The sequence below is a fragment of the Oncorhynchus mykiss genome, chromosome 13 (assembly GCF_013265735.2).
Source record: "Oncorhynchus mykiss isolate Arlee chromosome 13, USDA_OmykA_1.1, whole genome shotgun sequence".
Classification (NCBI taxonomy): domain Eukaryota; kingdom Metazoa; phylum Chordata; class Actinopteri; order Salmoniformes; family Salmonidae; genus Oncorhynchus; species Oncorhynchus mykiss.
In genome coordinates, this window is record NC_048577.1 from 42,990,691 (window position 1) to 43,018,090 (window position 27,400).

General features: G+C 43.9%; 3 protein-coding genes, 1 long non-coding RNA gene and 1 other non-coding gene across 8 annotated transcripts; 3 read left to right on the plus strand and 2 right to left on the minus strand.

Annotated features, from left to right (window-relative positions):
- Nucleotides 1-10: 10 nt before the first annotated feature.
- Nucleotides 11-2,618, plus strand: ndufa6 (NADH:ubiquinone oxidoreductase subunit A6). Its single transcript, XM_021558064.2, has 3 exons — nucleotides 11-225; nucleotides 2,035-2,150; nucleotides 2,401-2,618. Exons 1-3 carry the CDS (start codon nucleotides 87-89, stop codon nucleotides 2,530-2,532), a joined length of 387 nt encoding a protein of 128 aa, XP_021413739.1. The 5' UTR covers nucleotides 11-86; the 3' UTR covers nucleotides 2,533-2,618.
- Nucleotides 2,619-2,951: 333 nt separating this feature from the next.
- On the minus strand, nucleotides 2,952-12,463 carry fam234b (family with sequence similarity 234 member B). 4 transcript variants are annotated; one of them, XM_021558058.2, is made up of 15 exons: nucleotides 12,136-12,463; nucleotides 10,510-11,058; nucleotides 9,990-10,112; nucleotides 9,483-9,734; nucleotides 9,211-9,326; nucleotides 8,860-9,019; nucleotides 8,621-8,759; nucleotides 8,342-8,542; nucleotides 7,885-7,966; nucleotides 7,620-7,784; nucleotides 6,321-6,441; nucleotides 5,985-6,214; nucleotides 4,080-5,870; nucleotides 3,553-3,722; nucleotides 2,952-3,430 (listed from the first exon to the last, which is right to left on the minus strand). In XM_021558058.2, the coding sequence occupies exons 1-12, from the start codon at nucleotides 12,170-12,172 to the stop codon at nucleotides 5,985-5,987; spliced, it is 2,175 nt and encodes a 724-aa protein (XP_021413733.2). In that variant the 5' UTR covers nucleotides 12,173-12,463; the 3' UTR covers nucleotides 2,952-3,430; nucleotides 3,553-3,722; nucleotides 4,080-5,870. The 4 variants fall into 4 exon arrangements, with proteins under 4 accessions (XP_021413733.2, XP_036798345.1, XP_021413732.2 ...); XM_036942450.1 differs by having other exon boundaries at nucleotides 5,736-5,870; nucleotides 5,966-6,214; nucleotides 12,136-12,460; XM_021558057.2 differs by having other exon boundaries at nucleotides 3,582-3,722; nucleotides 5,966-6,214; nucleotides 12,136-12,460.
- LOC118938458 lies at nucleotides 10,020-10,594 on the plus strand. The gene is made up of 2 exons (XR_005035739.1): nucleotides 10,020-10,146; nucleotides 10,559-10,594. It is a non-coding gene; the product is annotated as an uncharacterized LOC118938458 (long non-coding RNA).
- Nucleotides 12,464-20,809: 8,346 nt separating the features above from the next.
- On the minus strand, nucleotides 20,810-20,964 carry LOC118938563. Its single transcript, XR_005035772.1, has one exon. It is a non-coding gene; the product is annotated as a U12 minor spliceosomal RNA (small nuclear RNA).
- Nucleotides 20,965-21,278: 314 nt separating this feature from the next.
- Nucleotides 21,279-27,099, plus strand: LOC110486450 (polymerase delta-interacting protein 3). Its single transcript, XM_021558065.2, has 11 exons — nucleotides 21,279-21,297; nucleotides 21,646-21,745; nucleotides 22,532-22,638; nucleotides 23,104-23,516; nucleotides 23,849-23,911; nucleotides 24,083-24,157; nucleotides 24,341-24,568; nucleotides 25,364-25,441; nucleotides 25,589-25,718; nucleotides 25,865-25,931; nucleotides 26,104-27,099. The coding sequence occupies exons 2-11, from the start codon at nucleotides 21,678-21,680 to the stop codon at nucleotides 26,309-26,311; spliced, it is 1,437 nt and encodes a 478-aa protein (XP_021413740.2). The 5' UTR covers nucleotides 21,279-21,297; nucleotides 21,646-21,677; the 3' UTR covers nucleotides 26,312-27,099.
- Nucleotides 27,100-27,400: the final 301 nt, after the last annotated feature.

Below are 27,400 nucleotides of genomic sequence, written 5' to 3' on the forward strand. Positions count from 1 at the left end.
CCTTATACGCTAGGTGGCAGCACGAATTCGTTTCAAATCCGAATTATTAACGATGTTAACCAGAGAAGAAGATAAAAGAAACAAACATGGCGTCCAGTGCAGCGACCCGGACAGCCGCTGGTGCTGCTAAAGTTGTCAAACCGATTTTCAGCAGGGATCTGGATGAAGCCAAGCGCCGAGTTCGGGAACTGTATCGTGCCTGGTACAGAGAGGTTCCAAACACAGGTAAAGCCAGCTCTCCCTTTGTATTAGATCTACACGAGCTAGATCCCAGCGTCAAGGTCGTGCAAATACAGCTAGCTAACGTTAACTAGCTGTAAGGCACTCTAACTACATATTTACTTAGCTCATTGGCTACATATCTTGTAGCTAACATACTTTCAATCTAGGGCCAGACTTAGCTAACGCGATGCAACCACACCGAACAAAAATATACATTGTAACGTGTAAAGTGTTGGTTCCATGTTTCATAAACAGAAATAAAAGATCCCAGAAATGTTCCACAAATTTGTTTACATCCCTGTTAGTGAGCATTCTCATTTGCCAAGATAATCTATCCACCTGACAGGTCAAGAAGGTGATTAAACAGCATGATCATTACACAGGTTCACCTTGTGCTGGGGACAGCAAAAGGCCACTCCTAAATGCGCAGTTTTGTCACGGTACACAATGCCACAGATGTCTCAAATTTTGAGGGAGTGTACAATTGGCATGCTAACTACAGAGCTGTTGTCAGAGAGTTTGTTTGTTTCTCTACCATAAGCCGCCTCCAATATTATTTTAGAGAATTTGGCTGGACGTTCAACTGGCCGCACAAATGCAGTCCACGTGTAACCACACCAGCCCAGCACCTCCACATCCGGCTTCTTCAACTGCAGGATCTGAGACCAGCCACCTGGACAGCTGAGGAAACTGGGTTTGCACAACCAAAATTTGTGCCGAAATTCTACCAGAAACCGTCCCGGGGAAGCTCATCTGTGTGCTTGTCGTCCACACCAGGGTCTTGAGTTCGGTGTTGTAACTGACTTCAGTGGGTAACTGCTTACCATTGATGGCCACTGGCACGCTGGAGAAGTGTGCTCTTCACGGATTAATACCAGTTTCAACTGTACCGGGCAGATGGCAGACAGCGTGTGTGTATGGTGTTGTGTGGGACAGCAGTTTGCTGATGTCACCAATGTGAACAGAGTGCCTCTTGGTGTGGACAGGCATAAGCTTCGGACACTGAACACAAATGCATTTTATCAATGGCAATTTGAATGGACCGTGATGAGATCCTGTGGCCCACTGTCGTGCCATTCATCCACTGCCATCAACTCATGTTTCCGCATGATAAGGAACTGTACAAAATTCCTGGACGCTGAAAATGTCCCATTTCTTCCATGGTCTACATGCTCACCAGACATATCACCCATTGAGCATGTTTGGGATGCGCTGGTGCACGACAGCGTGTTCCAGTTCTCACTAATATCCAGCAACTTCGCAAAGCCATTGAAGAGGAGTGGGACAACATTCCAAAAGCCACAATCAACAGCCTGCTCAACTCTGTGAAGATGGCATGCTGCATTGGGCAAATGGTAGTCACTCCAGATACTCACTGGTTTTCTGATCCACGTCCCAACTTTCTTTTTTTTATTTTAAAGGTGTCTGTGACCAACAGATGCATGTCTGTATTCCCTGTCATGTAAAATCCATAGATTACATCCTAATTAATTTATAACAATTGACTGATTTCCTTTATGAATTTTTTTAAACATTTTGGCATGTTGCGGTTTATACTTTTGTTCAGCGTACTAGCTAAAGCTACATAGATAGTTGATGAGCTAGCTAGCTAGTTTATTGTCATTAACCACCTTTTTTTTTTTTTAAATGAATGGACAGTACAATACACTTCCTACATTTGCAGATAGGCCACATGATTAGCAATTTGATATGTAGGGAGTGTGATAAGTAAATGTATTAATATGTGTATTTCTTTGAGCTTGTTGTGGGACGTTTATAGGACGACATCTTGTCTTATGTTTTGTCCCACAGTGACTACCTTCCAGCTGGACATCACAGCTCGCCAGGGAACAGACAAAGTGAGGGAGATGTTTGACAGGAACAAGCACGTCAATGACCCCCGTGTGATTGACATGCTTGTCATTAAGGTTAGTCTACTCTGCTCCCCAATCAGTCAATTTGCTCTCATGCAGTTAGCCTAGTTTGTTAGTGGCACGGTGGGTTAGTGTTATACTGCTAGACCGAGATAACTGGGCTGTCATGCTCTACATCATTTTACATGTGACGCATCCAAATCGCTCAAAGAAAACAACTTTGACGGGAATATTTACAAAGCTCAATGGTCACGTATCAAGTGTAGTGAGTGATGTTTCCTTTGCATACTTTTGGTTACAATAGGGTAAGATGGAGCTGCAGGAGACCATCAATGTCTGGAAGCAGAAGACCCACATTATGCGCTATTTCCATGAGACGGAGGTACCACGCCCTGCAGACTTTCTGTCCAGATTTTATGTTGGACATGACAATTGAACTGCTCCCTGTACTTTCCACCCTGTTTTGTCCAGTGTAACAGAGGCTTCCCCTTATTGAACTGTAAATATACACATGATACCCAATCTTGTCAAGTCCTCATTGTATAAATGTTTTGATTTTGTGAAAACAGTCATGGGACAGTTACTTCCCACTTGAAGTCGGAAGGCTCTCCTTGTGCACTGCAAAGCTATTCCTCTGCATTGCCACAGTAGAGATGCTTTAATATGACACAAGTGTTTGTGCAAACTAGCCCTTATGATCACTAAGTTCAGAAGATGGATGCTGAGACCAAGGAATATCAGTATGGTTGTCATGGACCCTGTGTTTACCCTGTACCCACTCCAATGCAATAAGCCAGTTATTAGTTGATACGCCTCTGAATAGTTTGAATTGTCGTGAATGACATGCCACTGACGGACATTACAAAAAGGTCGACTTTATTAGATCAGTTCATCAAAAACAAATGTAACTGGTTGGAATAAAAAGCACCAAAGGTTCGAGATAACCAAATAAATAGGGACACATGCAGGCCTGTCACCTGATTTAAGGCCTTCCCAAATAAATCAATATCCCCAGAATGATTGAAAACAGAACAAATATTTCCAGAAATGTAGTAGATATCACTGGCTAAATCAAAATCAACTTCAACTGATCCAAGGGTTGCCTCTTGCACATCCATTTATTTTATTTAGTAAGACTTATCTGTACATGTAAACGTTATTACTAGGGAGCAATTAGTCCTATCACTTCTCTAAAACAGCTCTGTATCCAGGCAGGCACACATCACAATGGATGGTGAGAGAAGCACCAGAAAGGCTTTGTTGAGTTTGAGATCCTCAAGTCTTTTCAGCTGTCACAAGTCTTCCCATTGTCTGAGAGGCAACACATTTACGCTCTGTTGAGGGAGAACACAGTAATAGGCCTCACCTTCCCTGAGGTCAAATGCAATCTTTATTGCTTATATATTAAGAGATACATTTTCTAAAGTTGATTTTATTGATCATTCTACATACATACCCAGGTCATATATATTGGAGAATACAGACCATTCAGTCATCATCGTCATCATCCTCAGGGACGAAGATGTCATGCTCTTCCAGCAGCGCAGCAAAGTTCTTGCTGATCAGAGTTCCCACGTACAGGAAGGGGATCACAACCACAGCAATCCGGAAAAGGCCAAATGAGGTCTGGATAATTGTCAACAATTCCATCACAAAAACATATGTTAGCCTGCAATTCTGTGTGATTTTATACACAATGACAACCAGTCTAAAATGTCATAGCCCATAAATAATTTACATGATGCATGCTTTACACATTTAAACATGCATGTATTTATAACACTTCCAGTGAAATGGAGAGGTATAGGCTCACAGAGATCGTACCTGAGACTGAACATTCCTATATAAATTAAGTTATAAGATATAATTACAAATCTTTCCTGGCCATTTTTTCATACACAAATACCTTCCAGGCACCTTCACAAAATCCCCCCCTTTCATTTCATAAATGACCTGCGCATATTTTCACAAGAGAGCGCTCACCTTCTTGGGTTTTGGCAAAATACCACCTGATGCTGAGTACACAACTGTTCGGTACTGAGATAGTGCCTCTCTGAAGCCATTAGCATAAAACCCAGAAAATGTTGGTACACTGTTTTTCAACACCGAGAGTCCGGCCTGACGAACCAAGAACGACGCCATCTTCCAAGCCTTTGACGCTCGTAGCAATGCGGAGATCATTTTGGATGCACCCAAGCACCGCCCCTGAGCCTGCGTCCTCCTTTTACTCGAATATTTCTCATGATTAATTAACAAACAGTGTTTTTATGATAATTTATTGCGAACGGAGCTAAATCCGTAGTACAGTTGTATTATAAAATACTACATTTGTAGCAGCAAGAATTGCAGCAGTACATTTATTTATTCATGTGATCTGTAAATGTTTTCTAGTATTTCAGCAATATTAATATTTACAAGTACCAATAGCAATAAGATGCACAGTTACCACACATGGCACTCGGTAATAATGTATCATCACTACAATAGTTATTGATTAAAGAAATGTAAACCTTTCAGTAAGTAGCTTATCAATAAATACTGTAGGGGAGAGTGGGGTAAATTGAGCCATAAGGTTAGATTAGCCACCCCTTGTTTCTAAGAAACCATTCAACAACATTAATCATGTGACCAAGTAGCAGAGGCACACAAGGTCTTATCTGATGTCAGTCTGAGCTTGCAAAACATATCAAGAATCTCGCAGACCAGTTTCATGGGCTTAGTACACAATTATTTATATATTTTTTGCATTTATGGGCTATGTAGCCTCATGCAGAGAACTTGCCTATGAATTGGCACATCGAAACGACATCCCTGTCCCTGACAACTGGTCATGAAATGGAAGTGTTAATGATATTGAATAGACTGATCTATATCTGATTGTAGACATACATTTCAGATACACAAAATACCACACCCCCATTCCATGAATGAAACGTTGACCTACCAGCACCCACTTACCCCAAGGCAGCTCAATCTATCTACCCTGTCCTTATGCATACCCAGGGTAAATTGTGCCAAGAAGCCACTTTTTTTTTTTTTTTTATGAGCTGTTTTCAAAACTGAAATGTTTACATGAATTCTGATTATTTTCAGGGATACACAACATCCTGAAATATATGTAGATATCAATGTTGGAACGAATACAGTATTTCTCTTGATGTAGTGATGCTGAATGTAAAAAATGGCTCAACATACCCCACAGGCAAAATATGTACAGACCCCCTTTACATAACTGGGTAATTCTGCTTGAACACAGACCTCAATTACCTAATTCAAAAAAGTGCATATGAGAGGGGAATGAATGTATTTGGAGGAATGAACTGGGTAATTGCCTCTCATTCTGTAGATTAAAAATATAATAAACGAGTGAGGTGCCAATGGACACCTTACACCTACACCCCTACCTTTCAAATCATTGTGCTTGATCTCCAGAAGTTTATTCTATGTACTTACTTACATATTTTGATTTCCATTCACCCCAAACAAGGTAAATAGTCAATGATATATTAAATTCAATATTAAATTAAAAGGACTGGTCATAAATAAATAACTCATAATATATACACATATAATACAAATACAGCAAAATAAATATTTTTCAGCAAGTGAGATGAGTAATAATAGAAATTAAAATCGTACTTTGGACAAAAGTGGAAATGTAAACAGCTTGAGATAAATCTCCTTCACTTGGTGTGTATCATGGGGTTTCCACAGGTTTGGTCCCGCCAGTGGTTTCCCTCGGATCACGTAGAACCAGCAAATGATAACTCCTCTCTACACAGGAAAACAAAATGGTGTGTTTCGTCATCCGAAACTACACAGACACCACAAACATCATGTCATATAAAGCATATTCTGGACATACTTACTGTTCCCTCAACTTTTTACCTAATGGTTTTTGAAGGTGAGACGCCTGAAGAACTTGTTTATCTCAAATACTCCAGGTCTGACTGGTACCCCTGCAGTGCTACTCTCTCCCAGCCTCACAATCTGTCCAGCAGTGATTGCTGCCCTGAGGCTCGTGCTCTTCACCACCCGAGACCCTGGCCCCAGACCAGAGGTAGGCCGGGAGGACACAGTAATGTAGGAGGCATCCTTCTGCGGCTCCTGGTAACTCACTAAGACAGAGAAAAGGGGAGAAACAGTTGATCAGCAGTGCTACTAACAACAGCCATAATCATATGCACAATTATAAAATAATAAATACAGCACAGCACATATCACCTGCAGCAGTAAGAATGGTGTCTGTGGTGCTGGCGAGCTCCAGGAGGATTGTGGGATATGCAGGATGTAACATGTAGAGCTTTCGGATGACTGGCATGGCTTGAACCGCCCCTGGTGCCACCTGTTAACAGAGCAAGACTCCATAGTACGATAGGTAAAGGATTACATATTTGTGCCTATCGGGTTGGGGTTAATTCCACAAATTACAGGAGAGACACCAAAAGGGACTTTCTATCTTCCAACTGCCAACCTGAACATTGGCTATTGTTAACATTCTGGCAGCAGGGTTTTGGTTAATTCCACTAATTCAATTCTAATTAAATTCTCTCTTCCTGTAAATTCTATTTATTTCAATAAAAATTAAATGTTAGTGAATTATCCAAAGCGTCTGCTAAATGACTACGGTCAGTCTTTGAATTCAGAGACAATTCAATTCCTCTCAATTCCAATGCTAGGTAAATTCCAAGAATTGAATTCCCAATTGAATATTATCCCCAACAATTCCACAAATTAAATGTAGAAATTAAATTCCCTCATGCTTTCAGGCTCATCACATCTATGTTCACATAGCCTAGTTATACTGGAAATATAGAAATACAAGTTTAAATTATTTTAAACAAATCCTGCAGTACATTTTGCAATAATAACTGCATTAATTCCATTAACTAGAAAATGTACAAATATTAAATTCCAAAACATTTTTACAATTCCAATTCAAACAGTTCAAACAGTCTAATTCCAATTCAAACAGTTCAAACAGTCTAATTCCAATTCAAAAAGTTTAAACAGTCTAATTCCAATTCAAACAGTTTAAACAGTCTAATTCCAATTCAAACAGTTCAAACAGTCTAATTCCAATTCAAACAGTTCAAACAGTCTAATTCCAAGTCAAACCGTTTAAACAGTCTAATTCCAATTCAAACAGTTTAAACAGTCTAATTCCAATTCAAACAGTTCAAACAGTCTAATTCCAATTCAAACAGTTCAAACAGTCTAATTCCAATTCAAACAGTTTAAACAGTCTAATTCCAATTCAAACAGTTCAAAGTCTAATTCCAATTCAAACAGTTCAAACAGTCTAAGTCCAATTCCATAACTTGATGATTGTTGAAATTTGAATTGAATTCAACATAAATTCTTCACTTCATGAGTGAATTCAAATATTTAATTGGAATTTCAAATTAAATTGGAATTGACCCCAGCCCTTGTGCCTATACCTATGAAGGATGAACCAACATAACACGTTCTCCAATAGAAAATGTATTCCTGCTCCTTATAAGGATTTAACAAGGGACTCACAGTTGTCTTGGTGAGGTTCTTTGGTGGTCTGACAGGGTCACCGGCCCAGAAAAGGAAAGCTGATTGACCAGATGTCATGATTGAGGTACCTTCCAGGTCAAGGCGTGGACAAATAAACTCTGTCTCCCACAGACTACGCCCACTGGCTCCATCAACCACCTGAACCTGAGATTACAGAGAGATGGATGGTCATCTTTGTAAATATGTACAACTGTCTGAGAAGTATAATAGCTATAGGTGTAAGTGTTTGTAGAAGAGATTATACTTTTCTCATTCTAGGGGCCCCAGACTTCTGTATGAGGAGATCTGGGATTCCATCATCGTTGAATTGGCCTGGTGCTGGACGACTGAGACAATGATAAATGATTCAGGTTATTTTAGTTCTATAACTTTATAGGCCAGGGGTTTTCAAACCTCTCCTTCGGGATCCCCAGTCGTTCCATATATTTGAACTAATCTAGAGCTACCACACCCCATTCAACTTGTCAGCTAATTACCAAGCCCTTGATTAGGTCAAGTAGTTGAGCTAGTTCAGGTTTGAAAACCACTGTTATAGGGTATTACTTTATAGTTTTATATATTGATTTCTGTATTTTTGGGGAAAGTGTTGCAAGAAAGGCACTGCACATGACAATAAAACTTGAAGCTATCCCTTTTAATGCTTAGTCATATACACCCTAATGATAAACTTCTCCATATATCATGGTGACCATATTTCCTACCTGTGTATGGCTGAAGAGGTAAGAGTCCACTCTGTCTGTGCGTCCTTCTCTCTCAGCACAGAGAGCTTGCTGGAGAGCTTGCCACACACCAGCACCCAGTCACTGCGGCTAGAGTTGAGGTTGGAGATGGAGTCCAGGCTGTTGTGGTTGTTACACAAGCCAGCCACTAGGGGGACCAAGAACTCCACTTGCTCAGTTCCACTGGACAGAGAAAGTCAAACAGTTGTTCAAATACGCACTCTGTTGTAATTGTGTAACTGAGCACTTTTTTAGCCTTACCTGGAGATGTGTATGAGGGAGGAGTTGGTTTTCCTAAGCTTCTCCCAGCCGGGGTCCTTCAGTCTCAGACCAGGGGATATGGGTGTTTTTCCAGTAGCCCGAGTGTAAATATCTCCCAGGGATACAGCCTCTACAGTGCCTGAGTTAGTATAGCAGATACATTATCAGACATTCAGTCATTTCAGATGAGAAACAGATTGTTCAAAGTCACTGTGCTTGATATAAAGTGTATCCCTTACCTAGTCCAAATATAATGTAATATGCCCCCAGCTGTGTCTCATGAAACAGGGGACCAATCAGCTTTCCAGAGACATTAAAGGTTGTGAGGTTGAAGGTCACGGGATGTCCAAGCAGAGCTCCAGTCAGCCCAGACAGCAGGAGCAGTGAGAGGTCAGATACCTGAAAATAAGTTTGAGACAGTTTGGTGGGAGTATTCTAGACTGATTGGAAAATGAGTGTTGTTAACACAGTGACTCTGAAGATTTGGGTGTATGGTCTATATTGTAATAATAATAATATGATTTATATAGTAACAATTGTCTTATTACAGCAATAAATATGTATAGGTGCCAAGCCAGAGATTGTTATACCTGGTCAGCAGGTAAAGTGGCAATCAGCAAGTCAGGAACAGAGTCACCTTGGAGATCTGGCAGGGAAACTGCCTGGGACTGGATCTCCCCTGGTGCTACCGACCACAGCTTCTTCCCTGAGGAGGAAAATACGATAGGTTACTCCTTACTGAACATTAAACTATTAACTTCAACACATTATTAATACATCTACACAACTGCTAAAATGTTCATGCTTGTAGCTGTGAAACTGAACCATTAAAAGCCATGCATTTCTGTGGTTGTTGTCTGACCTGTGGTGCCGTTGACAGCAGTGAGGTGTGCAGACTCGATGAGCAGACACACGGGGCCGCTAGCTCTGTCTCTCTGGGCAGATAGGGGAATGGCGCTGTTGGGGAGGGCTCTGAGGGCAGCGCCCCCTGCTGGCAGTGGTGATGGATGGGCTTCGTACTGCAGCCCACACTGGATGGACTCCACAGGATCCCTGAGGACCCTCCTCCAAAGCACCTCACCACTGAATGCAGATAGGGCCACCACACTGTACTCTGGGAGAGACCGAGAGGGAGAAAGAGAAGGGGGTAAAGGTGGGTGGGGTTTATTACGTGTGGCAAATTGTGTGTTCTCAGCAGTTTACTGGGGCTAGCAGGATTAGATATGGAGATTAATATTACATAATCACTGGTAGATTTTTATGGTGTACAGTGAGGAGATGGGCTTGAGAGAGAATAACGCCTAAAAATTAGGGTTGAAAATATCCTCTTCGTTACTACGACAATGTCCCTTGCTGTTTCCATAGATACCTTTGTTGTTCCCCACAGAACGGGAGAGATGGCTATTGTTGCTCTTTTGAGTGACTCCTATTAGCACATCCTCAACTGAGTCATTGTCAACATCCCACAGTGCAAGAGGAGGTGGGGTAACACCTGAAGAAGAAAACCACTGTTACAGACAGGAACGGTTTGTAACTACTATTTACTAAACTAGACCTGCGGTTGCTTTGCTAACATGCTATTATAATAATCACGGTAATGTGTAATCATAGTAATCCAAACTGTGTAATATCCACCTCCTGACAAAGACAGTCAGATAAATCTGAGTTTTGTGTTCTCAACTGCTTTCTCATACAGTTGACTTTATTGTAATGTTGACTGTGCTTATCTTAATCTAAAGCACTAGTCTACTCAGTCAGTCGGACATGACCTGTAGTTTTCTCTTTCTCTGCTGTGAGAGAGAGGTGTATTGGTATCAGCAACCAGCAACATACGGGTAAACTGTAGTCTGTTTCATGTGTATTGTTTATACATTAGACTCCTCACTCACCTCCCACATGATCACCCAGCTCTTTCTCCCACTGTGGCCGTTTGTCCAGTTCCCCATGCTGACAAGGCACCAGAAAGGCACACAGCAGCACCACCAGCATGGCACAGACCAGAGGCACCAGGAAAAACGCTGCCCGGATGGCTCCCCTCACCTTAGCCTTCTTCCCGTCCGGGTCAGCACTGGCACTGACACCCAATCCAGGGCCACCAGAGGCCCCAAGCCCCCCTCCATCCTCTACTCCCTCATCCCTGTTTGTCTCCCTCTGGCTCCAGTACTGCATGCCCTTCTCCTCTCTCTCCTGCCTCTTTTTTCCAGGGAGCCGTTCTCTCCACTCATCGTCATCCTCCTCTTCCTCCTCTGCCTCCTCTTCATCCCCTACGAGCCTCCCTGTTCTGCTCCCTCTCAGCTCTGAGGTACCTGTACCCATGCAGTTGCCCCTCCCCAGGCCATTGCGGGGATAGTTGAGGACCAGGTCGTCCTCCTCGCTCTCGTCCTCACTGTCGGCCTGAGTGAGGGGGTCATACTCTCCAAGCTCCGAGCCCTTCTTCCCTGTGAGGAACATACACACAAAGACACACACAGTTAACCTTTTACTGCAGTGGGCTAAATCAGGGTCACACAGAGTGTTTCTTGGTAGTCTTAAACAAATCTACGTTGAAACAAAAGTATACACCTCACACACATGGTTATGGGCTTAAAATAAATGTCAGATATAGAGTTGAAATGTATTATATTTTGAGTTTGCATCCCCATATTACACTTAATATATATCACAGAAGACTGAAATATAACAAAAACTTATGACATATAAACACCAGATAATGTTGATTAATTATGACATTCTGAAAAATATTTATAACATTCCACCCTTGAGGCCACTAGCGCTCGATTTGGTCATTTGACTGCAGGACAGAGGTCTACGGATCTGTTCGGGAAACAAGGCCCAGGTGAAAACTAGAATGATCTGATAGAGCATGGTGGTGCCTGATAGAACGTCAAGCATCCCAAAAGGACAGGGAAGTTACTCAAATATTGTTTATTTTAACACCAAATGAATTATGTTCTACCCTGGTCCCAGATCTGTGTGTACTCTTGCCGACTCTATTGTTCATTGTTTGGCATGACAATGATTGCCAAGTTAAATGAATGACCCCCATTACATGGCCTTATTTGTAGTTATTTGTTGAACACGAGATTTAAGCAAGTAGCTAAATCCGTTTTAACATTATGACAGTGAGCACTGAGCAATCAAGCGACTTCGATGAGGCACCTTACTGTACTGTACAGTAGCTAGCTAGTGCGCCACATAGGATTGTGAATGATGCAATGTTTTTCTATGAAAGCTTGAAAAGAAACGAAATATCAAACATTGAAAATAAGTATCGTATTTCATCTCTCAATTCTGGACTGTCATTAAACAAATAAAAACATTATTTTGTGTTATTGCAATCAACATTACTGTAACGTTAGCCACAGCTGGCTGGCTGTTCTAGCTAGCTCACATGAGCTAACAGAATGACACCAAAACAACATTTGAAACACGACTGGTACAAAGACTACACAACATAATTTTCACCCAATCAACCCTTATATCTATTTCCCAAATAATTGCAACGCGTCTCTTACCAGGCAATTTGAGAGCACGGGACAAAGCTGCAGCCATTGCAAATTGTAACGGCGCTGTGCTGCAGAATTGATCCTCTCATCCGACGGAGGCGCTGAAGAACTGTTGTGTGTGTGGACGTTTCGGGACTGTAGCGAGTGCATTCTGGGAGACGTGTTTTCTTACCAAACATAGTCGCAGAGAGGAAGAGGCTAAGTCAGCAGATGCTATTTAGCAGTGGGGTGTATTCATGAATGCCAAGGGAAGACAGAAAATCCCCCCAAATTTTACCAATAACAAATGTATTTTTCGTCTCTGCGTTTTCATAATTTTCCTTCAATGCGCAAGAGGCTGAATGTATCTCACCAGATAAAGTATCCAAGAGAGCAAAACAGCGCCCCTCTTTCTCTGTATGCGTAGGCCATCTCATGCGGTCTGTTCATAAAGGGTATGACATTTCTGCCGCCCGTAGTATTGTCCCCCTTCATAAAAAAAAAAGATAAATAAAATAGCCAATCAGCGCTGAGATAAACTCCAAAAAAGTGTCAAGGGAAGCCAGTTTGGATTTGGTTTCACCCCTGTCACAGAGAAATATGTCATTGATCAAAGCAACTTGAATTGTTGCATCTCATTGTGTTGTACTCCGGTGTCTAGCTTGCTAAAATCGTCCCTTTCCTAAATTACTCACGGATGGGGATAGGGATTTGGACTTGTGGTTTTACTTAATTCTCCGTACTCGCCAATGACGGCGATTCTGATCCAATCATAAAATACATTGTGCCCCTGGACTGAGAGGATGGAAGGTTAATATGTAGGTTGTAACTAGATATAGAAGGTTAATGTTAACTAGCTAACATTGCCCATGAAAGGAAGTTAGGCTAGCGAGCAAGCATTTTAGCCAGGTAGCTTAGGGCAAGTAGGGTGCCTCAACATGTTTTTTCTACTTGCATGAACGCACATACACAGACACAAATCAGAACCCTTGACAGCCACAGCCTATTTATCTTACATTGATTGGACTAAATAGTTTTTGGTATATTTTAGTTGTCCCTGTATTAGACTAAGCATGGGAGATTTGATGGTGTTGAAATGTTGAAGATGAAATGGTGCTGAAATAGTGGAAGCAGCTCCTGTTTTCATTGCAGCTTGCAGTAACTCTCAATGTTTCTAAATCAATAGTTGTTTAGTAGTCCGAAAATGTCGGAAACATCAACTTTCTTCACCATGCTGTAGGTCATGAAATGGTTTGTTACTGTAAAGGCTTCTAGGAGTAGTGGGTGGAGGAGTCAGGCGCAGAGAGCAGGGTAGTTCAAAACGTGGATCTTTATTCCAAGAACAGAGTAATGGTCATGCCACACACAAGGGCACATAAATACACAGTCCAACAAACAGGACAAAACTGTCCGGAAAAAACGGAATCCACAATAATCCACACACCATGAACAGAAAAACAAGCCCGCACAAAATCCGTCGGGCCTACCAGGTTTAAATAGCCCAAAACAAAACCCCAAACAAGAAACAGGTGAAACTAATCAGACAAAACTAACTAAAACAGAGAAGGGGATCGGTGGCATCTAGTAGGCCGGCGAAGACGACCGCCGAGCCCCACCCAAACAGGAAGAGGCACCATCTTCGGCGGGATTCGTGACAGTACCACCCCCCCCCCCCGACGCGCGGCTCCTGTAGCGCACCGCCCCCGGCCTCGAGGGTGACCCGGAGGGCGAGGCGCAGGGCGATCCGGGTGGAGGTGATGGAACTCCCTTAGTAGCGATGGATCCAAAATATCCCCCACTGGTACCCAGCACCTCTCATCCTGACCGTACCCCTCCCAGTCCACAAGGTACTGCAGGCCCCTCACCCGGCGTCGCGAGTCCAAAATAGCTCGTACCGTGTACGCCGGGGACCCCTCGATGTCCAGAGGGGGCGGAGGGACCTCCGGCACCTCACCTTCTTGTAGGGGACCAGTTACCACCGGCCTGAGGAGAGACACATGAAACGAGGGGTTAATGCGATAGTAAGAGGGGAGTTGTAATCTATAACACACCTCGTTTATCCTCCTCAGGACTTTAAATGGCCCCACACACACTGCGGCCCCAGCTTCCGGCAGGGCAGGCGGAGGGGCAGGTTTCGGTTTGAGAGCCAGACCCTGTCCCCTGGTGCGAACACAGGGGCCTCACTGCGGTGGCGGTCAGCGCTCTTCTTCTGCCGTCCACCGGCCTGCTTGAGAGCGTCCTGGACTGCCCTCCAGGTCTCCCTAGAGCGCTGCACCCACTCCTCCACTGCAGGAGCTTTGATCTGACTCTGATGCCACGGAGCCAGGACCGGCTGGTAGCCCAGCACGCATTGGAATGGCGACATGTTCATGGAGGAGTGACGGAGTGAGTTCTGGGCCAACTCCGCCCATGGGACGTACCTCGCCCATTCTCCTGGCTGGTCCTGGCAATATGACCGCAGAAACCTACCCACTTCCTGGTTTGCTCTCTCCACTTGCCCATTACTCTCGAGGTGATAACCAGAGGTCAGGCTGACCGAGACTCCCAGACGTTCCATAAATGCCCTCCAAACTCGGGACGTAAACTGGGGACCTCGATCAGATACGATGTCCTCCGGCACCCCGTAGTGCCGGAAGACGTGGGTAAATAGAGCCTCCGCAGTCTGTAGGGCCGTAGGGCCGTAGGGAGACCAGGCAATGGGAGGAGACGGCAGGACTTAGAGAACCGATCCACAACGACCAGAATGGTAGTGTTCCCCTGAGACGGGGGAAGATCAATAAGAAAGTCCACCGACAGATGAGACCAGGGCCGTTGTGGAACCGGGAGGGGCTGTAGTTTCCCTCTAGGCAGGGTGCGCCCAGAGCCTTACACTGAACAGGGGGAGATATAGAGCCTCACGTCCTTGGCTAAGGTGGGCCACCAGTATTTCCCCTTAAGACCCCGCACACCGAATCAATTGATCACAGACGGGGCGGCAGGATAGCCTAGTGGTTAGAGCATTGGACTAGTCACACTCCATCACCACCCCCCGAGGTGGAAATGCGATAACCCAGGAAGGAAACGACTCGTTTGGAGAACACACATTTCTCAGCCTTGAGTATAGGTCATGCTCCAGCAGTCGCCCAAGTACCTTGCGCACCAGGGAGACATGTGCGGCGCGTGAGGCGGAATAGATCAAGATGTCATCAATGTACACCACCACACCCTGCCCGTGCAGGTCCCTGAGAATCTCATCTACAAAGGATTGAAAGATGGCTGGAGCATTCTTTAACCCATACGGCATGACGAGGTACTCAAAGTGGCCCGATGTGGTACTAAATGCGTCTCCATCCCGAATACGCACCAGATTATACACGCTCCTCAGGTCCAGTTTCGTGAAAAAACGCAGTCTGTGGAATGATTCCACAGCCGTAGCGATGAGATGGAATTGAGACCTCGATAATCAATGCACGGACGCAGACCTCCCTCCTTTTTTTTCACAAAAAAATAAACTCGAGGAGACGGGTGACATGGAGGGCCGAATGTACCCCTGCCTCAGAGATTCCAGGACATATGTCTCCATAGCCAACGTCTCCTCCTGTGACAATGGGTACACGTGACTCCTGGGAAGTGCAGCATTCTCCTGGAGGTTTATCACGCAATCCCCCCGTCGATGGGGTGGTAATTTGGTCGCCTTTTTTTTACAAAAGGCGATAGCCAAATCGGCATATTCTGAGGGAATGCGCACAGTGGTAACCTGGTCTGGACTCTCCACCAACGTGGCACAGATGGAAACTCCTATACATCTACCTGAACACTCCTCTGACCACCCCTGGAGAACCCCCTGTCTCCAGGACATGAGGGGGTTGTGACTAGCCAGCCAGGGAACCCCCAGCACCACTGGAAATGCAGGTGAATCGATAAGGAAGAAACTGATCCGCTCCCTATGATCCCCCTGCGTTACCATGTCCAGTGGAACCATGGCCTCCCTGACCAGCCCTGACCCTAACGGGGAAGGGTGGGTCTATCGGCACCAACGGAATCCCCAACCTACGGGCGAATCCGCAATCCACAAAACTCCCAGCTGCGCCTGAATCGACTAGCGCCGTATGCTGGAGAGAGGGGAAAAACGCAGGGGGGAAAAAATAAAAACATGTGACCAACAGGGAGCTCTGGGTGAGTTTGGTGCTTACTCACCTGTGGTGGCCGAGAAGTGTTCCGCCGGCCATCTCGACTCCCAGACGGACTCCTCCAGCACCGGTCTGAAGTGTGTCCTCTCCGCCCGCAGTAGGTGCAGGAGGATCCTCTTCCTCCGGTCCCCCTCGATGCAGCCCCTCCCAACTCCATCGGAGTTGGAGCAGGAGAGCTGGGAGGTGGAACTGACAGGACCCCTTCTGAACGCCCGCGGGCAGCTAGCAGGTTGTCCAGCCAGATCGACAAGTCTATGAGCTCGTCGAGGGAGAGTGTGGTGTCCCGACAAGCTAGTTCCCTGCGGACGTCCTCCCGGAGGCTGCACCGGTAGTGGTCCATCAGGGCCCTGTCATTCCACCCCGCACCAGCGCACCAGCGGCCTTGTCTCCTGTCTGAAGTGAAACAGTCACTCAGTAACTCCGGGTAGTGGTCCCGAGCCGGGTCTGGGCCGTTCCAGACAGCGTTGGCCCAGTCCAGGGCTCTACCCGTCAAGCAGGAGACGAGGACGCTCACACTCTCTTCACCCGAGGGAGTCGGACGAACGGTAGCCAGGTAGAGCTCAAGCTGGAGCAAAAATCCCTGGCATGCAGCCGCCGCTCCATCGTACTCCCTCGGGGCTCGAGACGCAACGCGCTGGGACTGGACGCCGCCGGAGGAGGAGTGGGTTGCGTCATCTGTGGGGGAGCTGGGGTGGATGTCGGGAGACCACTCCTCTCCCATCGCTCCATCCTCTCCATCATCTGGTCCATCGCCGAACCGATCCGATGGCTGTGTGATGGAGGACGCGCTCCTCCATCGATGGAAGAGGGGTGGTCGCTGCTCCTGCTGACTCCATGGTTTGGTGCGGGTTTCTATAAAGGCTTCTAGGAGTAGTGGGTGGAGGAGTCAGGCGCAGAGAGCAGGGTGGTTCAAAACGTGGATCTTTATTCCAAGAACAGAGTAACGGTCAAGTCACACATAAGGGCGCTGAAATACACAGTCCAACAAACAGGACGAAACTGTCCGGAAAAACGGAATCCACAATAATCCACACACCATGAACAGAAAAACAAGCCCGCACAAAAGCCGGCGGGCCTACCAGGTTTAAATAGCCCACAACAAAACCCAAACAGGAAACAGGTGAAACTAATCAGACAAAGCTAACTGAAACAGAAAAGGGGATCGGTGGCAGCGGCGACGATGACCGCCGAGCGCCACCCAAACAGGAAGAGGCACCATCTTCGGCAGGATTTGTGACAGTTACATGCAATATGCTTTGTGGACTTTACCGGACAGAGATTACTCTCCGGTTTTGTGATGAAACAAAGGTGTGGTTGAATTTATTCTGCCACTGTGTCTTCTTATTATCTCTGCCTTAGGTATATATCCCGGCGCAAGGCATATGAACTAACAAGTTATAGAACTAACAACGCAATTATCACAGCTCATACACTATATATACAAAAGTATGTGGACACCACTTAAAATGAGTGGATTCGGCCATTTCAGCCACACCTGTTGCTGACAGGTGTATAAAATCGAGCACACTGACATGCAATCTCCATAAACAAACATTGGCAGTGGTGGCCTTACTGAAGAGCTCAGTGACTTTCAAACTGACACCGTCATGGGATGCCACCTTTCCAACAAGTCAGTTTGTGAAATTTCTGCCCTGCCAGAGCTGCCCGGTCAACTGTAAGTGCTGTTATTGTGAAGTGGAAACGTCTAGGAGCAACAGCGGCTCACTTCAGCTGCGAAGTGGTAGGTCACACAAGCTCACAGAACGGGATCGCAGAGTGCTGAAGCGCATTGCGTGTAAAAATCAGCTGTCCTCGATTGCAACACTCTACCAAGTTCCAAACTGGCTCTGGAAGCAATATCAGCACAATAACTGTTCTCTGGGAGTTTCATGAAATGGGTTTCCATGGCTGAGCAAACGCACACAAGCCTAAGGGACAAGCGTCGGCTGGAGTGGTGTAAAGCTCGCCGCCGTTGGACACTGGAGCAGTGGAAAAGCATTCTCTGAAGGGATGAATCACACTTCACCATCTGGCAGTCTGACGGACAAATCTGGATTTGGCGGATGCCAGGAGAACGCTACCTGCCCCAATGCATAGTGCCAACTGTAAAGTTTGGAGGAGAAGGAATAATGGTCTGGGTCTGTTTTTCATGGTTTGGACTAGGCCCCTTGGTTCCAGTGGAGGGAAATCTTAACGCTACAGCATACAATGACATTCTAGATGATTCTGTGCTTCCAACTTTGTGGCAACTGTTCTGTGATGGTCCTTTCCTGTTTCAGCATGACCATGCCCCTGTGCACAAAGCGAGGTCCATACAGATGGTTTGTTGAGATCGGTGAAGAACTTGACTGGCCTGCACAGAGCCCTGACCTGAATACCTTTGGGATGAATTGGAACATTGACTAAGAGCCAGGCCTAATGCTCTGGTGGCTGAATGGAAGCAAGTCCCTGCAGCAATGTTCTAACATCGAGTGGAAAGCCTTCTCTGAACAGTGGAGGCTGTTATTTATTTATTTAACCTTTATTTAACTAGGCAAGTCAGTTAAGAACTAATTCTTATTTATGATACAGCCTGGAATCGAACCAGGGTGTCTGTAGTGACACCTCAAGCACTGAGATGCAGTGCCTTAGACCGCTGCGCCACTATTAGCAAAGGGGGGACAAACTCCATATTAATGCCCATGATTTTGGAATGATATGTTCGACGAGCATGGGCCACATACTTTTTGTCATTGGTGTATGTTGTCGTTTTCTCTGGCTTGGCTTTCCCAATGATTTTACCCACGCACCGCTACTGCTCTTTAGTGGTTATTACTACCAGAGATGGTTAGAATCTATACCGCCTCTGGTTATTACCCCTCCACGAAATGACTGAGAAACATAATTAACAGTTTTACTGACTTTTATGGTGAATTAATGGAACCTTGTTTCATTACGGACTGGAAAGGAGGCTACAAAATACAATTTTTTTGTGGTTGAAATTATATTTCACCACATGAGAGACCTTTCACATTGATTCATCTGATTTTTCCTGTGTCCAGCTCTGCATGGGAAGGTGTTTTACCACTTGGCTGTGGTAGGTCTGATAGTGACAGTAGGATGGATGAGGGAGGCATGCATTGAGAATATGGGACATATATGGGACACTAATACAAGGCATCATACTTAGTCATGCTCACACATGGTCAGGAAGGAAATTACATGTCAAATAATGATCAGTTAAAAATCATCTATATCATGCCCTTAACACCGACACACACACACACACACACACACACACAAAACCTGATTCATTCGGCTCTATATGCTTCTATAACTTTATAGTGACATTTTCTTTGCTTTATCTTGGCCAGGTCGCAATTGTAAAATAAAGGTGAAATAAATAAATACTTGCCCACCTGGTTTCACAGTGTTCCTACCTTTTTATTTGGCCTATCATGTTTGTAAATATATATACAATACTGCCACCTTGTGGCACAAAGTTAAATGCACTCGGGTTTTGGTGGAAATTCCGGAAACAATTTATGGTCAATAACTAGGTTTCCATCAACAGATTTTCATGTGAATATTTAAAAATCCGTAAAAAGAAAATATGCGCATTTTCTCACCAGTGGTGTTTCCAAGAAACGGACTTGTTGCGGATAAAAATCTGGGCGTGATGACGTGTTTGAATATTTATTGGAAAGAAGCATCAACATCACCGTGCACTTTCACCACCCTGTGAAATTCATCATAAATGATTTAATCTGTAGCCTAATAAACGGCATGGTTTCCCGTGTCGTAGTGGGAGGAGGACCCACCATGTTGACTTTGTGTGACTCCCAAGTTTAGTTTGATATGATGGTTATTAGATCAATATTTGCGCATAAAGGCGTTTCCACCGCCATTTTACCCATAATTAATTTTACCAATAAAAAAATATAATACCATGTAGAAAGGAACAAATTACCTGACTGCAATTATACAATTGTACCGAAACTTCCTGTTTCCATCACAGCTTTCGGATTTTTTTCATAGGGTATGACTTTACTCATAAAAACTGTGGATGGAAACGTAGTTATTATCTAGGTTTCAATCCAATTGGCAACAGATGTATATTCCCTAATCAACATAAGTGGGTATGTTTCCACCAAACTGACTTGTTGAACATTAAAATCAGAGCGTGATGACGTAGTGCACACAACATTAAATTTTGATCTACCAAATAAAAATCCAAAGTATAATGTGTTTTCATCGCATATTCAACTACAACTAATTTTGTCACAACAACTGTTTGTTAAATAGGTAATGTGCCTAATCTGTCTTCATTTTTTTTAAATATACAGTATGACATTACCCGCATAAAAACTGCTGATGGAACGTGGTTAGAGAAATAGAAGGCAGAGATGTTTTTTATGTTGAAAAAGGTTTTGGGGGAGGTGCAGTAAGTACTATTTTAATAGTACGTTACAATCATGGGAAATATTATTTCATTCTGATTCGGTGTAACCTTGTGTCAGTAACCCGAAAGAGGTTTATATTTTACATGAGAGGTCGGGGCAGATCCATGTCCCGCAAGGCATCTCACAAAGTAGGTGAGTCACCTAAACAGGCGGACCTGTACCCGTTCAAAAATTGATCTCGCAAATCTAGGCGAGGACACGGGCGTCACCCCGCGTCGTTATTTTCCTTACTCATCAGTTTAAGGCATAACCAATCGATGGTCGAGGGCATTACTTACCTCTGTATGCAGACTATTACACTCATGGTGTTTAACATTGGTGTTCACTTCAAAAAGTATAAACCTACAGTTGCATTTTATGTTCTGAGCTCATTATGTGATACATAATTGTACATTTTCATTCCTCAATTTAATCAGGTAAAATATAGCTTTTCTACGGGATTTTACTTATATACACTGGTTTCAAGGGATTTGGAGCGCAAAGGTTGATGGGAAAGTTAAAACGTTTATTTTACCCCCGGCATTTTTTTTTTTTACTTCGTGAAGAGCAATCGATACCAGAGGTCCCTAAGGCTGTGAAATTTATTTTATTTGTTTATGTTAAAATTATCATGTTTTGTTAATTGATAATGACCAATGAATGGCATTGATGTGATCTTTGACACTTCACATAACCTAATAGGCCTTTAAAACCGTATAAAATATGAATTTCTCTTAAAATAACACTCTGGTTTTTAGATCTTGCTAAACAAATGTAAGAGTAAAATATATCTGTATTGGTATTTCAAACAACATAGATATATTTAATTTGTATACGTAATTATATTATGGCGTCAACAATGTAGTTTTTCAAGGAGCTATTGTTTTATGAGTTCGCCATTTTTGATCCAACTTGCCTTCCATAGTCTCTTCTCGTTTTTCTCTGTCCAGTTACGATCACTCACGCCTTTGAGTCAAAGAAGATGGAAGATATTTCTTTGGACGAAGTGATACGTCGACGCGGTTTCAACAACAAAGAAACAATTAAAAGGTATTAATTTAGCAATGTATGAGTTTGAATGCAATTTATGAACGTTATGCCTTGAGTTGTATCATTCAACGTAATGAAGAAATTAATTTTCCAGAAAGCCTCGGCTATTTCAGTTCCTCAGCGGTCCTTTTTCAAGGCCTGTACTCGCCGTTGGATTAGCAACAATCATGTAGCTAACGTTACTATCTATCGCTACACTGCAGATACTGATTTCCCTGATATCAATGAGCAAAATACGCGCAGCTAGCTATTTATCAGTGCTCCGTTTAACCTGTTAGCTAACTAGGTAAAAAAAAAATGTTTTATCAGCAATTAATGACGGTAAGTTAGCTATCGACCAAAAAAATAACCGAATAAGGTAAACAGTTCGCTGGAATGTACGTTCGGTAGTTAGCTATAAACTAACAATGTTTACAAACGCAGAAACGTTTAGGGTAACTAGTTAGTATACCTATAGATATGGTACAGAGCGCCAGGCAGTCTTGTAGATCCTCTACCTAGAGCCATATGTAGTCAACTAGTTGTAGCCTAGTCCTCCATTATCTAATATTCACATTTTGGAAAACACAAGGAGCGCATATCAGAACATTTAACGTTACACTATTTGATTTTGTATATCGCTTTGAGTATACCTAGAGAGCCATACTGAATGTAGGACACAATCAAATACTATAGCTGGTGTTAAACGAGCTCCATGTGTGTTTTGCTAAATGTAGATATTAGATCATGGAGGATTAGGCTACCACTAGTTGACACCAATGTCGACCTCTTCCTCTTGTCTTTCAGGCCTATGTTCGGCAGGGGTGCTGGAGGGGTCGGGAGGACCTTTGATGCCCGACAGAAAATTGGGATGACAGATGTCAGACAGAGACTTGGTGGAGGAGGAGGAACTGGTAACCAACAAGACCTGGCCTGCAGGGCAAATAGCCTTTCAGTAGTATCACATATTCAACAGAATGACTTTGTTGGAACTCAAACAATTATTTAACTCTGAACAGCTTTTAGAGCAATGCTCAAGGTAATGGGTGAAATAATACATGCCCCAGCCTTTGCCAGAGTTGAAGCAGGTATTTTGTGTGAGGACCTGCCTATTGAGAAGTAGAGGGATATATTCCATTTGACGGATTGATTTTGTGTCAAGTGGACATGAAAAATGCTTATTGAGACTTCAAGAGATCTGATCTGATCTGGATGTCTCTCTTACCGTAGCCCCATTTACAAAATAATATTTTGTTTCAAACTACACATTTTACTGTTGGACTACATTACGTTCTGTTATGCATTCTTGCAAGTCAGATCAGGCATTGGAATGGTTTCTTGCCTTCTGCTCACTCTTGTCCTGCTTTCGCTTCCTCCAGCTTTTCAAGTGAAGGATGCAAGAGAGAAACTTGGCCAGAAAGATGCCCGCTTCCGAATCCGAGGAGGAGCAGGTGGGGTCCAGGATGCCCGACAGATGATCAACTCACGGAAAGGAGGTCCGAATACATTTAATGTTACCCCACAGAGTTTACAGCAGATACCAGCAGCACAGCTACAGACACATGTGCAGCAGATACAGATACACACTTCCAACGACATTGCCAGTGCAAATGCCAGGCAGTTTACCCCCAACCTACAAGGAATGAACATTAGAGCTGGGGTTACGCCACAGCTGGGGGGTGCACCTAAGAGGATGATGGATGCTCGTGATAGGCTGAGCCTCAAGAGGACCATTGGAGCTCCACCAAGCCAAGGAATGGTGACACCCATGAAGATCACCAAAACCATCCAGGTAAGTGATCAGGCTGACAGTTGGCTCCAAAGTGATAGTAACCACAGGTCCAGGATCTGCTCTAATATGTCCATGCTTAGCTACTAGACAGAATTTACCTACTTGTCGCTCAAGATGTGCACGGATAAGAGAGAATGCATATTATTGCATTGTTTATAGTGGTAAAGCATAGCCTCACTCCAAACATAGTTGCTAGCTGAAGTTAATTGGAAATGAGTTTAAAGTTCAACTAGGCTTATTTGCTATTTAGTTATTTGTAGCATGATTTTAGTCAAGTATATTAATTCACCTTCTTCTGAATAATGATATTATTGAACTTCTTTTTTTTTTAGCAGCAAAGGCCGGTAGGGATGTCAAGTGGGATCCGTATGAAAATGCCAAGCAGGGGTTCCCAGGTAAGGGACATTTTTTGAAAAGATATGAATCAGAAGTTAGATGGCAGAATTGATTAAAATGGTCTTAGATAATAAAGTTTTCTTTAGAGTATATGAACTGAATTTGGTTGATTTCTGCTGGTCATGCGTCACTGCAATGCATATGTGAGTAACTTACCATCTCTCACTCAGTCTTTCTCAGGTGATGATGACATCCCTAGCAAACAGATGAAGACCACTACTGGCAACCATATGCTGCAGTCACGGGTGTGAAGACTATGCTATGTTTTCTTAACTTCTCTCTTTCTGTTGCTTTTTCCTAAATTATCTGTCATTCTTTATTATTCAATATAACTGAAATATCCCTTTAATACTGCCACACTGGCTGCATTGGTGTCTCACTCTCAACTTTCCCTTCATTCACTGAAAAGCTTCCTCTTTCTCCAACAGCCTGGCACCCTGGGCTGCCCTTTCACTATGTCAGCCCCCATCACTAAAGTAGTCAAAAACGATGCATACACCGCTCCTCGTCCCCCAGTGCCTGTGGCACCCACAAGACCCAACCCTAGTGTAGGGGCCTCCCGCTCCTCTGCTCTCGCCTTACAGCCCATCTCCAGGACCCTCCGGCAGGCAGGGCCCACAGCGGAGCCCAACTCCCAGCCTCCTCCACCCCCACAGGTCAGTCTCCACATGTCCCTTCACTCAGCTACTGGAGCACTGGATTACATAAGGTCATCTCTATAGGAATGTGTTGGTAGGGATGCTAGCAGATACCTATAGACTTCCAGTCATTGTGCTAATGCTAGTTATCATTGGCTCGCAAAACTACCTCTAACTTAATACTGGACAGAGACATACAAATGGTATCCACAAGTTTATCTGACTCTGGGGAAGTAGATAAATGGCCTCCTTGTCAAAATCTCGAAGTATATATCTGTAACTCAGTGGTGGGCAATTCCAATCCTCGGTGTCCTGATTGGTGTCACAGTTTTTCCCCAGCCCCAGCTAACACACCTGACTCCAATAATCACCTAATCATGATCTTCAGTTTAGAATGCAGTTTGATTAACCAGCTGTGTTTGCTAGGGATGGAGAAAAAGTGTGACACCAATGCCCACCCCTGCTCTAACCAGTTAACAAGCGGTTAAATTAGTTCTAAACAGAAAAATTATGTGACCAACAGAAAATGCTTTGCATGCGTAAAAGGAACTGACATTTTTTCATATGAAGGAAAGCGTCCAGGTTTCAAACAATTAAGTATTAAGTGTTCAACATATAACTGCCACCAGGAAAGTCACATTTTGGACTGCACTGGGCCTTTAACATCACTAGTTGGCAGCATAGCAAGCCTTGGGGTCAGTAATCAACCTACTTCTCTCTCATTGATGATAGATTAACATAAAGCCTAGCATTGGCTTATTGTGTTGGTGTGACTTGTATTTGATTGTAAAGTGTTTTGGTGCACCCCTTCAGCCTACCTTCAGTCCTCTGGAGGGGACTAAGATAACAGTGAATAATCTGCACCCCCGTGTCACTGAAGAGGACATAGTGGTAAGTGCCTCACAATGTTCAGTTCTCTGCTGTTTTAGATTCTCTCTCTAGCTGTGTGTGTAAATTGCAGACCTGCTTACGATGCAGCCATGACTCATTTAGCACATTCAACTTACCTTTTTCCTGTGTTCTTGTGACGGTCCACAGGAGCTGTTCTGTGTGTGCGGTGCCTTGAAGCGAGCGAGGCTGGTGAAGGTGGGGATTGCTGAAGTGGTGTTTGTGAGGAAGGAGGATGCTGTGAGCGCCTACAGGAAATACAACAACCGCTGTCTGGATGGTAAGGGCCTTCAGCAAGGGCAACATTTATTTTAAGGTTGATTGAGTTTTTTGGGAACCAGCCTCGGGTAATGATGCAGGTGATGATGAATAGTTATCTGAGAAGGCGTTGGTTTTACTTAAATCTTTATTCATTCTCTTCCCAAGGCCAGCCCATGAAGTGCAATCTTCACATACAGGGGAATGTCATCACTTCAGACCAGCCCATTCTTTTGTAAGTTTCTCTCTTTCTCTCTTATATTCATATTTTCACTGCCCCCTTGGTTGCGTTGCATGCAAATCAAAGTATTAAATTGTAGTCCACAATGTGCATGATTTCTTCCTTTCCAATTGCAATGCACGTTGTCTTTCAGCATCACATAAAATCCCCTATTTCTCTCTCACAGGAGGCTCAGTGACACTCCAGGCACTGGAAGGAAAGAGGGTCTGCCCCTCTCTTTGTCTCGCCCCGGGGGTCAGCCAGCCTCCTCTCAACCCACACCTGAGGTGGATCCCCAGACCATCCTCAAGGCCCTGTTCAAATCTACTGTCCAGACCCCCTCTACCACAGAGTCTCCCGGTTCACAGTGCACAGCCTTCCGCATTAAGATATAGCTTTTTAGTACATCCACACACACACACACACGTGTCACACAACACATAATACATCCACCCTCCTGTTTGACAGAGACATCTACTGAGATGATCAAATAGCATGATACTGTATTTGTATAAATTGTGACCGATCATTGGCAGGTTGTAACATCTCAAATTAACACTGGTGCCGTCGTCCAGATTTTTAGGAAAGAAAACCATTTGTAGCCGTGGCGACCTACATAGATGCATGTCTCATAACCGACCAATGTGAGGCAGTCTGATTTGTTCATTTATTGTTTTAATCAAATTTGGTGGGGGGATATCACATGGTTCACTTTTACAACTGTTCAAATAGTTCACATTGAACACCCCTCTTGGAATCATGAGATGTTTTGTGCTGGTTGGAGTCTCTCCCACCCCAACCGATGGTCTCACTATGACCTGATGCACAAACCCATGAAGATAATTGTACTGTGAACTACAGGCAACAGTGGTTCTTGTACTGGACATAATATAAAGTTTGATTTCAAAATGACTTGTACACATGCTCGTATTCCGTTGTGGTATTTGGTTTGCCATTCTCCTTTTTGTGGCATTCAGGTTGTTCTATGCTTATTTGTGACTGTTATTTTACTCTATTGCTTTTTGCGCAGCTCAGAGAAGTTATGCTAATTTGCTCAATTTATGTTCAACTGTAAATTGCTTTTTACAGCTGCCTTTTCTGTCAGTCATGAAGATATGGTAGTGAGGTCAGATCTATGTACAAGTTAATTACTGCCAATAAATATGTTGCTTTATAAAGATGTGTTCATATTGATGTGTGTGTATATAAATCATTGGTTCATATCCTTATTTCTCAATAGAATTTGGATCATTTTGCATTAGTGTCTTTGTTTGTCTGCTAGACCGGGCTCCACAAAACCTTTTGGGGCCGGAGATCCCTTTTGTGATAGCAAATTCATCAGGGACCCCCTCATAAACAGATTACAACGGGAGTGCAATTTAAAAAGGGCTTACAGGGAGTTTTACATGGTTTGCCCAGCAAAGCACAGCAGACAGTCCCAGACCCTGGGAAGGAGCATTTAAAAGGCCCTGCTCTTGGCATCT